A 16354-nucleotide genomic window follows, 5' to 3' on the forward strand; every position below is an offset into this window, starting at 1 on the left:
CAGCAGGGTTAATACAAACACAGTAGGTAAAGGCCCTTGCTGCCAAGAACAATGGCCTGTGTCACTAATGCCCAAGGATACACAGGGTAGAGACAGAATAAATCTTACAAGTTCTCACCTGACCTCTATACATGCTCCATGGCACATGGCGTGCAAACACAAATAAAGGTAGGTCTGAGAGATGGCTCAGTGGTTAAAACCACTAGTGGCTTCTACAGAGGACTGAGAACCCATGTGTGGCTCACAAACATCAGCACCTCCCGTTCCAAAGGAGCTAAGACCCGCTTTTGACCTCCGAGAACGTCAGGCATGCATGTGGTACACACAGTCATACACATAAAATAAAAATAATTTAAATATTAAATTAATTGATTAAATGAACAGCAAAAAGAAACCCACTACTATCTAATGCTGCTTCACAACTATAAAGTAAATAAAATGTTTTTAAATTGATCACAGGTTTTGATGGATTCCTAAGTGGCATCTAAATAGTTTTATACTAATATTCAAAGCACTGACTACTATACCTGGGCTGGGGTTTTTTGTTGCTGTTATTGTTTTTTATTTTTGTTTCCAAGACAGGTTTTCTCTGTGTAGCCTTGGTTATCCTGGCTCTTTATTACAACCCTTTTTAACAAACTATATTTAAAAAAACACATTGTGTTTTAAAATTATAAAAATATCATTATATAGGATATATTAGCCAGAAAAGATATTCAACACAAGTAAAAAAAAAATAACTTTAAAGTGTTACTTAGAATAGAACCTGATTCTTTTTATTGACAGTCTTCTCTCAAACTATACTGATTTTTTTTAAATATATACTTAACCATATAAAAATTATTCCACTTTTGGCAAGCACCTAACTATATCTTTGCAACGTTCATACTTCACATCACCACAGGGAATTCCTTGATATTCCACACCCAGTTTCCCCACAGAACACATCTTTTATTAGTATGGTACAAGTAACTCATTTGAAAACTTGAAAATGGGACTAGACATTTTCCTCCAAAAAATGATACAGAAATGACCAATGGCATGGCATGATATATGACCCCATAGTAAATAAAACAGCAGTTTACACTAACTATGGTGTTCATCATTTTAAAGACTGGTGAAAATGTGGGGAAGCCCGGCAGCCGATGCACTGCTGTTAGGAATAGAAAACAGTACACAGCAGGAAGTTACCATGTTGTCTTAGGGTCTTATAGCTGTGAAGAGATGCCACAATTTCATAAGAGGCAGCTCTTATGAAGGAAAACATTTAGTTGGTGATGGTTTATAGTTTCAGAGGTTCAGTCCCTGATCGCTGTAGCAGGAAGCATGGCAGCGTGCAGGTAGACATGGCGCTGGAGAAGGTGCTGAGAGTCTACATCTTGATCCATGGGGAGCCAGAAGGAAACTGTATTCTGTGGGCAGCCACCCCCACAGTGACACACTTCCTCCAAGGTCACACCTACTCCAACAAGGCCACACATCCTAATAGTGTCACTTCCTATGGGCCAAGTATATTCAAACCACCACACACATGATCTGGTGTTATTAGCTAGGATTCTTTACAGGAAGAGAACCAAGAGAATGCATGTATATCATAAAAGGGATGTTTTTGGATTGGTTTAAACATAGCCGCTGGGTAATAATGGCGCCATCTACACACTGGGGAGCCAGATGACAACAACCTTGGCACTCCAGACCTGGTGTTGAAAGCCAGGCAGCATTCTAGGGGATCGCTATTTAGTGGGCCACAGAAATGACAGACACAGACACTGAGAAAAGGAAAGAGCTTGAAGTTTCAGGTGCTGCCTTTCTCGGAAGTCCCTTCTTTATCCGCCTACCATTTTAAGGTCATTCATTCAGAGCAGGTCCTTTCCCCAAGGCCTTACCTATATGCCAATCCTCTCTTGAAATGTTCCCACAAATACACAAGTGCAATTCACAGTCCTAGGTACCCTTAACCCAGTTAAAACAATGACTAAGGACAACTATCATATACCCAGAAACTCCATCCTTAGGTATATACCTGTGGTAGTTTGAATAGGAATGGCTCCCATAGACTCATGTGATTGAATGTGTGGCCCATAGAAAGGGGACACTATTAAAAGATGTGGCCTTGCTATAGTAAGTGTGGCCTTATTGAAGGAAGTGTGTCACTGTGGAGGTGAGCTCTGAGGTCTTATATGCTGAAGCTACACCTAGTGAGGCAGTCCCCTTTTGCTGCCTGTGGATCAAGATGCAGAGCTCTCAGCTCCTTCTCCAGCACCATGTGTGCCTGCATGCTGCCATGCTTCCCACCATGATGATAATGAACTAAATCTCTGAAACTGTAAGCCAACCCCAATTAAATGCTTTCCTTTATAGGAGTTGTTGTGGTCATGGTGTCTGTTCACAAAGACAAAACACAACGTAAGACAACACCAAGATAACTGATAGCATCACCTCATAAAATCTAGACATAAATGGTTTACTATAACATTGCAACTACTGGCAAAAAATCTAGACACAGATGTTTACTACAACAATGCTACTATTGGCATAAAATCTAGACATAGATGTTTACTACAATATACTATTGGCATAAAATCTAGACACAGATGTTCACTACAACATTGTTACTATTAGCATAAAATCTAGACACAGATGTTTACTACAACAATGCTACTATTAACATAAAATCTAGACACAGATGTTCACTACAACATTGTTACTATTAACATAAAATCTAGACACAGATGTTTATTACAACACTGCTACTCTTAGCAAAAATGTGAAAATAACACCAGTATCCACCAATTAATACATATAACAAAGTTATGTATGAAGAAATAGCATTCAGTCATAAAAAGAAACAAAATAATGATACATCTATAACATGTCTAAACACTACACACATCATGCTAGGAGAAAAAGTCAATCACAAAAGACCAAATATTACAACTGCACATGCATGAACTGTCTAGAGGAGATAAGTGTACAGGGGGAGGAAGAAGATTAGTAGCTGCTTATGCCCCCAGGGTTGAGAAATAGAACAGTGATGTCTAATAAGGATCCAATTCCTTGCTGAGGCGGTGAAAACACTGCACAGTTGACTGTGATGATTGTACAGTGCTGTGAAAACTGCTCAACCAGTAACTTGTACACTTGGATGGGTAAATTTACCATATACAAATTAAATATCAACATTTTTAATCAACAATATGAAAAGTTAGAGCTCTGTGCATCCACTCCTACCATAAACAACTGCCCCTTCCTAACTGTCACAGACGCACGCTGGAGAAGAAACCTAAACCAGAGGTTAGACAAAGAAATGCAGACTTAAGTCAGAGGGGAGTGCACAGACGGGGCACCATGCTGCATTTCCTCTTGCATTTTATAACAACCAAACTAGAGACCGACAGATGACCCCTGGGAGAGACTATAGAAATGTAAGCCCTATGGATTGCAGCATTTGAAAACCCACAAATAAACTTGTGCTGCATCTCCATCTCCCCTTACAGTAAAATTTCCAAAGTCTCAGGCACTTCTGCTCAAGGGGCTGCCCAATCTCTCTACCCAGGTATTTAACAGGCATGTCAAACCTAGCCTCTCCCAGTGAGTAAATGGAAATGCCAGTTATCTGTTCAAGTCAAAATCATCAGCACTGACGGCAGGGTCTGCTGCACATACTTGTAATCTCAAAACACAAGAAAATGACGTAAAAGAACTGTCATGAGTTCAAGGTTAGTGGGCTCATGACAAGTTCTAAGCCAGCCTGATTTAGAACATAAAATTCTGTATCTATAGATAGATATCTAGACAGACAGACACGGGAAAAAACAGGTATGTGAGACAGCTCAGCAGGTAAAGGTGTTTGCTACCAAGTCTCATGACCTAATTTTGAACCCTACAGTGGAAAGAAACAATTTCTGCAAGTTGTTCTTTGCCCAAAACATGCACACTACGGAAATCATGTGCACACATATAGAACCATTATTAATTATAAACTATTAGTGGTTAACATTAAGAATTATCTTTGACATTATTTTTTTCCCTCTCATAATCTATTAAGTCAACAAATCCTGTTGATTCTCTCAAACCACAGCCAAATCTTGCTGTTTCCTCTACAACTACCTTAGTCTAAAATGGAACTGAGGGCAAAGCTTAGTAAAAAGCTCTTGCCCAGTATGTGCAAGACCCTGTTTATAATTTTCTACATTGTAAAAAGAAATAGGTCACTAAACCATCATAATCATTCAAGACCTGTACACACCAACTTTGTACATGGTTGCTTCCTGAGCCTCAAAATGTAAAGAGTCACTTTCAAACTTTCCAAATAGTCCATGAGAAACACTTGTTAACAATGAGCAAGTTTGGGCCAAAAGCATACTTGGTGCCAAGTCTGACAGTCTGAGTTTGACCTCCCCCCCCCCCAGCACAATGGATAGAAAGAAAAAACTAACTCCCTCCAAGTGTTGACCTCTGATTCACATTCTCTCTTTCTCTCTCTCTCTCTCTCTCTCTCTCTCTCTCTCTCTCTTTCTCTCTCTCTCTCTCTCTCTCTCACACACACACACACACACACACACACAAATAAGTAAATAAATAAATTTAATAAAATATATTGAATAAATTTTTAGAGGGAGATGAAACTTTATTAGGATATAAAATTTTTCAAAGAAGCCAAATATACAATCAAAGCGGTCCCCATTTTTCCTGACTTACAGTGTGCTTTAATCTGAGTCCCTGTGTAAATATCACATAGCTTTATAAAACTGGAAAGCCATACCTCAAACTCCTTCCTCAGGCGTTCCTCCCTTTGAGTGCTAAATTCAAGCTCGCTCGTTTGTCGCCGTAGGAGGTCAGAGCAGTCCATATGCTCAGCTTCTAACTCTTCCACTTTTTTCTGCATTTTTTGCACAGCACTGTCTTGCTCCTAGAAAATAATTCACTTTGATTCAGTAGTTTGTAAACTATTGATAACTAATAGTCACTGCACAGAAGGTGCTGAGTAAGATCTGTGCTTCAGTTATAACAGTGGGCTATCCTGCAGAGGTAGGAGACAGTTACATCTTTTTCCCAGTGTCTCAGGATGTACAGGGGACCTTTGTAATTAATAAGTGTGATTAATAAACACTGTAAATAACATTATGTATGAAACATTAGAATATTACACTCGCTCAAATGACCTCTGTGCAACAGTGTTGTGGTTCAACTGTCACATACACTTTCTCCTGTCGTTAATATGTGTTAGTATTTAGGAAGAATATGTCCCTTTGTGTGATAAGAGCTGATTAGTTTGAACACTTAATAGACCTTTGGGAGACATTAATGTGAGCGCATAACTTAACTATTGCCTAGTGCTCTTAACATTAGAACCACTAGATGGCTGTGTTTCATTCCCTCTTCAATTTTCAAAGAAAATAACTGAAGGTTCTCTGTTTAAATAGCTTTATGCCTTTTTCCAATTAAGCTTAAAATTCGTGTCTGGATTTTATTGGAATAAAACAAAACTTACAGATAGATAGATAGATAACCATAGGTATTTTCCACAACTAATCTAAAACCATCTATAGCCATCATTCTCTCACCTCAAGCCTTTAAAAGATCCCTCTTTCCCACCTTCCCCCAACACACACAAAAGCACGGGGGGGGGGGTCAGTTAGAACTTAAATTACTCTTCCCACATCCTCAGCATGCCAAGTGAATCAGCGTCCTGTGGGGTGGTCTCCCAGCCCGGTGAGCCACAGTGCCACCTACATTTTGTCTTACGGAAGGAGAAAAAGGTATTTAGTGTTCTGACCTTTGGAGCAGATCAGTGTGGCATGTGCTGACCCTGAGCCAGACTGGTAGTCTACTCTTGTGATGACAGAAAGCATTTTCCCTCAGCAGGCCCTGACAAAGCTCTCTGTCCCCATCTTATGTGTTGTTTTAAAGCCTGGGGAAAGCACAGCTGAGCTTCCCCTTTCTAGGGTTACCAGGGAAATGGGAGGTGACCACATGACACAGGGACATCAGCAATGGCCTCCAAAGCTATTCCCTGTAACACCACCTTCCATACAAATATACATACACTTCCAAGAATTCCTGGCCCCTGGAAAGAAAAATCAGAGAGCAGATTCATAATTTGCTATCAGAACTGTCTGAGGAGTAGCCTTAATAGGTAAAGGTTTAAGAACATGAGCACTGTCCACAGTAAGACTCCATTATTATCCACCTCAGTCCCACTCCTTCAAGCAGTCACTGTGAATAGTAACTCAAAGTCACTTTTAGGCGCCTTTTTATTAGCCCGTATTTATTATGCCAAGTGATAGGTTTATCACAATTCCATGTGACCATATTCAACCACTGCTTCCCTTGTCCTCCATTCCCTCCCCACTGGCTCCCTCTCCCACTCCCAGAAAAGTGGTTTCAGGAGTGTAGTTTGGCTCTAAAGAACCTGACCATGTGGGGTTTTTTGGAAGAATGTGGGAGACTTTGGGACTTTGGACGAAAAGGGGGTTGAATGCTGTAAGAAAGGCTTAACGGGATGTCTGGCAGGGCCTGAATGACAGTGCTGAGCAGTGTGGACCGTGGAACTGAGCTCGGTTTCAAAGGGGAGAAATACTAGCAACTAGGCTATAGGTCATTCTTGTGATTTTGGGGGGGGGAAGGGGGTGGTCAGGGACAGGAAGGGAGGAAGTAACCACTGTCTGCTTTTGTCCTAAGAACTTGCCTATTGTTTCATTTTCATATAGTAGACACTTTTTTTTTTTTTTTTGCTGAAAATTTCAAGACATCCTAATATTGACTCTGTTCCATGGTTATGAGTAATCACTCTTTGCAGATTTACAATAAAAAGGGCAAAAAGAAATACAAAATGTAGTTTGCAGAGGAAAAGAACACTATGAAGGTTAATGTTATAGCTAAGTCTTTTGCTTAAAAAAAGATTTTGATTCCTAAGGAGACTGGTGCCACTGTGGGGGTTGTGAGTAGACTTACACTGGAATAAACAGAACCATGTCCATGGAAAAGATCCCACCCAGACAAGTTTCCAACTTGTGAAAGGAAAACGCCAAAATAATTTCCTGATACTAGAAACAAACAACAAAAGCTGCTACAAAACTGATTCTGGGGGCGACTCAATCCCAAGCTGAACCTGACAGTGTGATCCACAGAGTACTGGCTTTAGAGTCATGGAGGAATGGGAATTAAGGGCTCCTGGAATCTTCCTCCACCTTTTCAGAAAGCCACTGAGATCTGGTAGAAATGTGGCAGGAGGTCCCAGAGCAGGAGGGAAGCCCTGAAATGCCATTGTGTGAAGCTGTAACATGGATCCTGAATTTCACCAGAGACTTCAAGATGCTAGAGGTGCAGACCATGAGCTATCTGAAGGAGAGGTGCATGCAGAGAGGAGAACCAAAGAGAAAAAACTAGGTTACAGGCAGCAGATGTATAAGGGCAGAGCCGTCTAAGCCCTGGGACATCCAACATGGACCCAAGGAACTACAGTTTCACCTTCCTTTTGTCCTCATTCCTCCTTTTTTGGAGTAGTTACATATATTCTGTACCACTGTATCTTGGAAGTATGTAGCCTTCTTTTTTATTTTATAGAATGAGTTTCAGGACAGCCAGTGTATACAGAGAAACCCTGACTCAAAATAAACAAACAAAACAATGAATGAATAAGAGAACCATTGACTGGGAAAATATTAATGTCATCACTACATTAAAATGACTTTTCTAAGTAGTAGAGAAACAATGTTTCACAGAAATTATTAAACAAATGTCAAAAGTCATTTCTACAATTGTATTACATTTTATTATGATGAATACCACTTGATTATCTTTGTTTTCCTGCTCTCTTAGGGCATGATTTTTAAAAAACTCTGCTTGTTTTACCATTCTCAAGCATTTGCCCAATCTAGTAGTTTGAGAACTTTCAGCACTTTGAGCTGTAACTGGCACTAGGATGATCTAGTCTCATTCCTCCAATTTCCCATCTATTGAAAAGACTGTCCTCTTTCCAAATGTGTTCTTAGCGCCTTTGTCCAAACCAGCTGGGTATGGCTGCAGGGTCTACTTTTAGACTCTCTCTTTTGTTGGTTTCTCTGTTTTTATGAAACTCCATACTTATTTGACCAGTACAACTTAATAGTTTATTTGAAAGTCCGTAGCATAATGCTCCTTCCTGACTTGCTTCTATTCTTAAGATTGCTTTGACTATAAAGAGTTTTAAATTGGTCCCATCAAAACTTTAGGGATTTGTTGTTGTGTGGAGATTGTCAGTAATGTTACTGCGTTTGGTTTGGTTTTGAGACAGGGCCTCGGGCTCCTGAACCTGTGAGAGGCCCTGCTGGGGTTACAGCCATGCAGCCCCACACCAGGTCCAGCCCTGCTACTTTAGCAAGTGTTTCATTGAACCTATACTCACTTCCCATGCCTGCTGTGTGACTATTCCTGGGAAACGTGAGTATGCTAATAGGGCACTGAACAGACCCAAGAAACAATTTCACAAGCGCCTGGCACACAAGAGCATGGAAGACTCTCAGATGCAGCATGGTAACAGCTCACAAAAGCATCCCTGAGGCAGCTCCTCCAAGGACAGCTGCTGGTCCTCAGCAACTGTACCATCTCTAAGACTGTGGGAGGGTTCCTGAGGGCCCCGAGAACCTGTCATTTCCTGAGCCTTGAGCCCCACACCCTCCTCATTCAGAGGAAACAGCTACACAGAAGTGTCAATAACTTTATATGTTCTAAACACATGCCTACGATGGTTTATACATAGAATCCCTATAATGACTTAAATGGGGGGAAAAGACCTTAATTCTCAGTAAATTAGTAAAAAAAAGCAAAGAAGATTAACTTAATTATAGTACATACACAGAATAAAATTATACAACAGTTAAACTGGGTGAATCAGAGCTATTACATTAACTTGTCTAAATCTCAAAAGCAAACACCAAAGGACAAGCTGGACAAATATACACATTATATGATGTTCCCCTTATATATGCAAAATACATAAAATGCTAAAAAACAAAATGGAGTGAAAGTATATGAAAGTATATAGATAATATTCAATGTCAGGTTCAGAATGGGGGCTCTGCTGTGGGATGGAACAGTGATAAATTGAAGAAGTGATTCAAAATGGTCCTCAATGCTATAAAAATGTCTGAACCGAGAATCCCACGCACTGAGATGAAATACGTGGTGGGTACTAGTTACACCACTCCACTAGTGCTGGCTGCGTATCTTAGGTATTAGTTTTTAACTGTCAGAGTATGTATGGCCTTACTAACATAATCCAATTATGGGATGTGTTATAAGATACTAATTTTCCACCACTAAAACATATTTAATTTTGTCACAGAATTCATCTTCTAGCCAAACAAAAAGCAGCCTCAGTTCTTTCAATAGAAAAAAAGATGAAATTCAGTGGGATGAAGTCAGACTCTGGAAACTGGGGGAGTTCTTTCCTCTGTCCACTAGAGGGAAGTGTTGAACTTAGAATGTTTTCTAAAGCAGCTTGTTTTTGAACTGACATTTAACATCACAAGAAACCACCCTGTGCTGTTAGAAAATAAACTTGTTTCTTTCCAAGTCTTGTACAAACACATACCAAAAACTATAATTCTTCATATGTACTTATGTAAACAACACTTCTTAGAATCCAAACTATAGCTCCAACCCTGAGAAATTTTAATTATACTAGTACATTTAGAAAAGTACTGAGCAAATATGCTTTCTAGCTTAGAAGACACGTCAGTCTGGCCACCCATAACATTAATCTGGTGTAAGGTTGTCTCCTCAAGGAACCAGGATAAAAAAACAAGTTTGTTCCTGTAGTGTAAACTGGAGGTGAAGGCGCTGAAGAAATGGCTCAGCAGTGAAGATCATGCCTTGCTCTTCCAGAGGACTCAAGTTCAATTCCCAGTAGGTTCTCTTGAGATAAGGTATGGGTTTCACCTTGTGAACTGAGACTTAAATCTAATCAAAAAGTTACTGGTTACTCTCATGACGTCTGCAGCCAACAGGCATGTCTTCATGTCTTGCCAGGCTTTTGTTTTGTTTTGGGCTATGGTTTTTGGTTTTCGAGGCAGGGTCCTGGCTGCCCTGGAACTCTCTCTGTAAGCCACTTCATGATGGCAGGATCTTCAGAAGAAGGTAGAAACAGGAGGCTCACAAGTTCCAGGCCAGGCCAACGCTTACTGTGACTAAGAGGGTTCATAGCTGGGAAACATTTTTCTCCTCTGGGTAACATGCATAGCACCTTCCAGAACTATGAAAGCTAGTAGTAGGGATGAAGCTTCAGGCAAGCACCAGAGTGATTCCTCCATGTCCTATGGCTCAGGTATGTGATGTGCTCAGCAATAGGGCCTCACTGTCAAATTCTGGAGAGTAACCAACAGCAATAGCAACAGCCAGTAACGTTTGAGGGCCTTCGATGGAACATCACCAGCCAACAACTCCACGAAGGGTAACCCATTCTGGCACTGGGTTTATTTGTTACCGTGTGGTGTCTAGCAGAATCGCCCTGTTACACTGTAACTCCATATTGCTTTTCACTTATGTGCATACACATTCTAGGAAGCTTCTAGAGTAGTAGATTTCCATACTGTTTGAAAGGGTCTTTAGTGTAATTAGTCTCCCTGCATTCTTCCTTTACCCTGCCCTCCATCCCTAGCTCTCATGCAACTGTTTCAGTATCTTCCCTACACTCCTTTGGAGACTTTGTTTCGTGTATGTAGATGCATCCAGTGTTCTCAGAAGCCAGAAAATGAATTTCATGCAACTAGAGTTACAGACAGTTGTGACTCACCATGTAGATGCTGGGAATTGAACCCTGGTCGACTGTAAGAGTGGTCAGGGCTCTTAACCCCTCTCCATCCTCATTATTAATTTCCTTTAGCCCTTTATACCACAGTGTTCTGTCTCCTGTTTCCTGAAACCCTCTCTCCATGACCTCTTACTCATTTCCTGACCTCTTTGTGCTTCCAAATGAAATGTGAAGAGTCAGAGCATCCATATATGAAAGAAAATGTGATGTTTGTCTTCTGGGTCGGGGTTACTTCACTCAGGATGACTTTCAAGCTCCATCCAATTTCCCACAAATTTCATCTTTCCTAATAGCTGAATAACATTCCATTGTGAAAATGCACCACATTTTCATGACACATTCAACAGTTGAACATCTAGGTTTCCATTTCTTGTACATTGTGAACAGAGCATCAATGAACACGGATGGGCTGCTGGGTCTGAAGGCTCAGAATCAGAGGAAAGGGGGTGAGGAAAGATTGTAAAAGCCAGAGACAATGAATGACTGCAAGCAAAAAGCACTTTCAGACACAGGACATATGAACACAGAAACTCATAGTAGTTATAACAGCAGACACAAGACTTGTGAAGCTCAGGCCTCATAAAATCCATACACAAATCAATGAATGTAATACATCACACAAATGGACTCAAGGACAGAAATCACATGATCATCTTAATGAAAGCAAAAATGTGACAAAATACAGCATCTCTTTATGATAAAAGCATCAAAGTGGGCCAGAGAAATGGCCTCCCAAGAACTTGCTAGCAAGTGATCCAAGTGTGATCTGCAAGTGTAAGTTGTGTGTGTGTGTGTGTGTGTGTCTCACACACACACACACAATGTTAAAAACCTTTATTTTGTCTAACAAGATCTAAAAAAATTGGAGATAAAAGGAATATATCTCAACATAATGGAAGTTATATATGATAAAGCTATTACTAACATTACACTAAATCAAGAAAAACCCAAAGCATTTCCGCTAAAATTAAGAACAGGGTTCTAGTTTCAATAATTTTATTTAATACATTACTAGAAGTTTAGCTACATAAATAGAAGAATAGCAAACAAAGGGGTAGGATTAGGAGAAAAAGGAGTCCGTGCCCTTATTTGTAATTTGTATAATTCTATCCACCATAAGGACTACAGCAGAGGCGAGGTATGCGGGCGCATGCCTTTAATCAGAATCTGGAAGCCGTGATTGGCAGATCTCTATGGGTTCAACAACCGCCTGATCCCACATATAAAATTCCAGGCCAGCATTAGCTATACAGTGCGACCTGTCCAAAACAACAACATAAAACAAAAAAGCAAAAAGCTCCACTTGGAAACTCTTAGAACTGATACATTTAGCCAAGTATCAGGTTACAAAATTAACGCAAATACACGCGCACACACACACACAAACACACACACACACACAATAGCTTTTCTATATGGTGAATCAATAAGGAACGTGCTAAAGGAAAGGGACCAGCAAGATAGTTCAGCAGATAGAGGTGCTTGCTGGGAAGCCTGATGACCTGTTTAATCCCTAGCACCCACATGGTAGAAGAAAAAAAAAATCATGCTTTGATCTGCACAAATTCACTCACATTTAAAAAATAACATTAAATTTATTACATTAAATAAATGTAATAAAAATAAAAAACAAGAAATCAGAGGAATAATCCCATTCACAATTACAAAAATAAAACTATGTCAACTAGTGGTGGTGCATACCGTTAACCCCAGCACATGAGAGGCGGGAGCAGATCTCTGAGTTTGAGACAAGCCTGGTCTTGAACAGAGCAAGTTCCAGGCCAGCCAAAGTGATACAAAGAAACCCTGTCTATGAGTGAATGAATGAATGAGCCTACCAATGGAAGTGAAAGACTTCTCTAATGAAAACTTTAAAAATATAAAGTTTAGAGATAGAGGAATGGCCCAATGATTAAGAGCACTGGCAGCTCTTCCAAAGGACTCAGGTTCAAATCCCAGCACCCACATGGCAGTTCACAACTGTCTGTAACTCCAGTTCCAAGGGATATGACATCCTCTCACAGACATACATGGAGTCAGAACACCCATCTAAGTAAAATTTAAATTCTTTTTTAAAATAAAAGTCGAAATGTAAAAAAACACAAGAAAACAGAAATATGTCCCATCCTCACATATTCAAAGAATAGATACTATAATATCCACTATCAAAAAAATGCTAGATTCAACTCAATCCCTACCAGAATCCCAACACCATTCATCACAGAAATAGAAAAAACAACTTTACAATTGATTTAACAGTACAAACTATCTTAGCCAAAGCAATTGTGAGGTTAAAAAGACAAGGTGGAAGTACCACCAAAATGAACTTGAAGCTCTGTGACAGTGATGGTAACAAAAACAGCATGGTAAAACACAAAACCAGGGATGAGCTTCAAGGGACAGAACAGAGATCTTCACAGCCTGACACCTAATGTTGACAAAGTTGCCTCTAATACTCACTGCAGAGTATTAACCATCTTCACTAACCAAAGCTACTGAGAACACTGCATATCTACACACAGAGAAATAAAACTAGATCCTCGTCCCTCAAACTGCACAAAATTGGCTCTAACAGGTTCAAAGACTTTAACACAGCCTGAAACTGAAACTGCTAGCAGGGAACATTCTGGAAATGGGCGTGTGACGATTCTCTGACTGGTGAAATAAAGGCAACGTTGACAGATCTCAAGAAAGTAAAATGCTACTGTACAGCAAAGGAGCAGCTGTGTGAAGAGGTCGCCTAGAGAATGAGAGAGAATCTTGACCATCTATACATCTGGCAGAGGAGTAATTATCTGGAATTAATAAAAGCCTCAAACACTAACAAAGATCACAACCGAATCAAACAATAGGCTAGGGAACTGGACAGAATTCTCAAAAGAAGAAATACAAATGGTTAATAAATACTTAAGACTTTAAGACTTATTTACTTTTATTAAACATATATACATATGGTGCTTATTAAATATAAATATATATGGGTGCTTTGCATATGCACTACATGCATGCCTGGTGCCCACAGAAAGGGCAGATCCCTGGGGCTGGAGTTATAGATAGTTATGAACCACCATGTGGTTGCCAGGAATTGAACCTGGGTCCTCTGGAATTGTAGACAGTGCTCTTAGCTTCTGAGACATCTCTCCAGCCCCATAAATAATATTTGTAAAATGTTTAACATCCTTAGTAATCATAGAAATGCAAATTAAAGTACTTTGAAGATACCATGTCACCTGAGTCATAACAGCCATCATCAAGAGATGACAGATGACAAATGACGGCCTGCAATCTATGGAAAGGGGAAACCCACATTCACAGCTGATGGGAGCAGTGTCAACTGGTGTAGCCACTATGGAAATCACTATGAAAGTTTCTCTACAAAGTAAAAATAAGTTACCATGTGCTCAGCTACACCACTCCTGAGCAAAAGCTCAAAGGAGTCTATCATATACACAGTCAAATTGTACTCAGCAGTTAGGAAAGATGAGATTATAAAACTTGTAGGGAAATGGATGGGATTGAATGCTATTGTAATTCAAGTAACCTGCGCTTAGAAAGACAAGCAACAATGTTCTCTCACATGCAGACCTTAGCTTCTGATTTCTAGATATGTAGGAGTGTGTATAGAAACTCAGAAACCGAGAAAAGAATCATGAGAGGAGGGGGAAGGGGGCACAGAACGCATGTGATGTGAAAGGGAAGACAGGGTAGAAAGCAATGCTTCAGGACACTGGGGGAGAGGAGCAGTATCGAAAACTAAGTATGTATGAAAAGGTATAAAAGAACCTGTTACTTCATAGACTATTTGCAAAATAGTCTTTAAATTGGGGGGGGGGGGTTGTTGAATGAAGGTATCATTCCCAAAAAGCCATAACATTATTAAATGAAAGTTGTAAATCCAGGGGTTGGCAACATCCCTATGAGTTGTTGGTCAGGGAGGCTTCTGAGGTTCCCAAAACAATACTGGCTCTTGCCACTACTACTGGTTGCCCACCAGAACTACATGTGTGCTGAATAGTTTTCTGCCAACTTGACACACGCTATTGTCATCAGAGAGAAGTGAGCCGCAGGTTGAGAAAATACCTCCATAAGATTGGCTACACGCAAGCCTGTAGAGCATTTTCTCAATTCGTGATTGACATGGGAGGGCCCAGCCCATTATGGACGCTGCCATCCCTGGGCTCACAATTCTAGGCTCTATAAAAAAGCAGGCTCTCAAGCCATTGAGAAAAGCCAGTAGACAGCAACCTTTCATGGCCTCTGCATCAGGTACTGCCTCCAAGTTCTAGCCCTGTGTGGGTTTCTGTCCTGGCTTCCTTCAGTGATGGACTGATGTAGTATGTAAGGCCAAATAAACCCTTTCCTCCTTCTGGTTAGGGCATTTCATCAAAGCAATGAAAACCCTAACATAGCATAATGAGACAACTATTGCTGAAGAAACCATATCTTTTGCAGGCTATAGAGAAATGAAGTTGAAGCTGAGCCTGAAGCTTCTTCCCTGCTGGCCATTGTACATAGTGCCAAAAGGTACCACTCCAAACCGCTGGGTGAGAAATGTCAACAATGGTCTTATTCAGATATGGACCTTGCCAGGCAAAATATGCCCATTGGTGCAATAGCAGCATGACCTTTAATGAGGGCGGCCATCCACTCTCTGGTTGGTCTTGAGGTCTGTTCTACAGGAAAGAATTCACATCTGGTATTAAAACCTTGTAAGATCATAGCTAGAAAGGTCACAGGCACAGGTGTGGAAGACAGAGCTGTTCTATGGCTAAAAGCATATGATGTGCCTGTCAAATTACCTTCTATAAAGGACACCTGAAGTCAGGGAAGAGACTACAAAGTAGTTATTTTCTAGTTTAACTCTTTCATAGATTTTTCAAGGTGTTGTGTGCACGTGTTTCTTTGTGTGAGTGTCTAAAAGTGTGTAAAAATACAATTGACAGTGAAAGTATAAAATCTAATATGAAACAGCACAGCTTAAGAATGGCTATTTTATGGATGAGAAACATCTAAGGAAGTGCTCGACATCCTTAGCCATCAGGAAAATGCAAATCAAAACAACACTGAGATTCCACCTCACACCAGTCAGATTGGCCAAGATCCAAAACTCAGATGACAGTAGATGCTGGCGAGGTTGCGGAGAAAGAGGAACACTTCTCCACTGTTGGTGGGGTTGTAAACTGATACAACCACTCTGGAAATCAGTCTGGCGATTCCTCAGAAAATTGGGCATAGTACTATCTGAAGATCCAGCTATTCCACTTCTGGGCATATACCCCAGAGACACTCCAATATACAACAAAGATACATGCACCACAATGTTCATAGCAGCTCTATTTATAATAGCCAGAAGCTGGAAAGAACCCAGGTGTCCTTCAGAAGATGAATGGATACAAAAATTGTGGTACATTTACACAATGGAGTACTACTCAGCTATCAGAAACAATGACTTAACCAAATTCTTAAGAAAATGGTTGCATCTAGAGAATATCATCCTGAGTGAGATAACCCAGTGACAAAAGAACAGACATAATATGCAGTCACTGATAGTGGAATGCT

The 16354-nt window shown here is 40.3% G+C and overlaps 1 protein-coding gene across 1 annotated transcript in view; it reads right to left on the bottom strand.

The window, feature by feature from the left end:
- Window positions 1-16354, bottom strand: part of CCDC171 (coiled-coil domain containing 171) — a gene marked incomplete at its 3' end in the record, with an annotated part of 277402 nt that overhangs the window by 238577 nt on the left and 22471 nt on the right. The window contains exon 7 of the mRNA XM_080920918.1: window positions 4766-4912. Within this exon, the coding sequence (XP_080777044.1) occupies window positions 4766-4912 (147 nt within the window). The remainder of the gene's footprint in view (window positions 1-4765; window positions 4913-16354) is intronic.

This window comes from Micromys minutus (assembly GCF_963924665.1).
Source record: "Micromys minutus genome assembly, chromosome: 9".
NCBI lineage: Eukaryota > Metazoa > Chordata > Mammalia > Rodentia > Muridae > Micromys > Micromys minutus.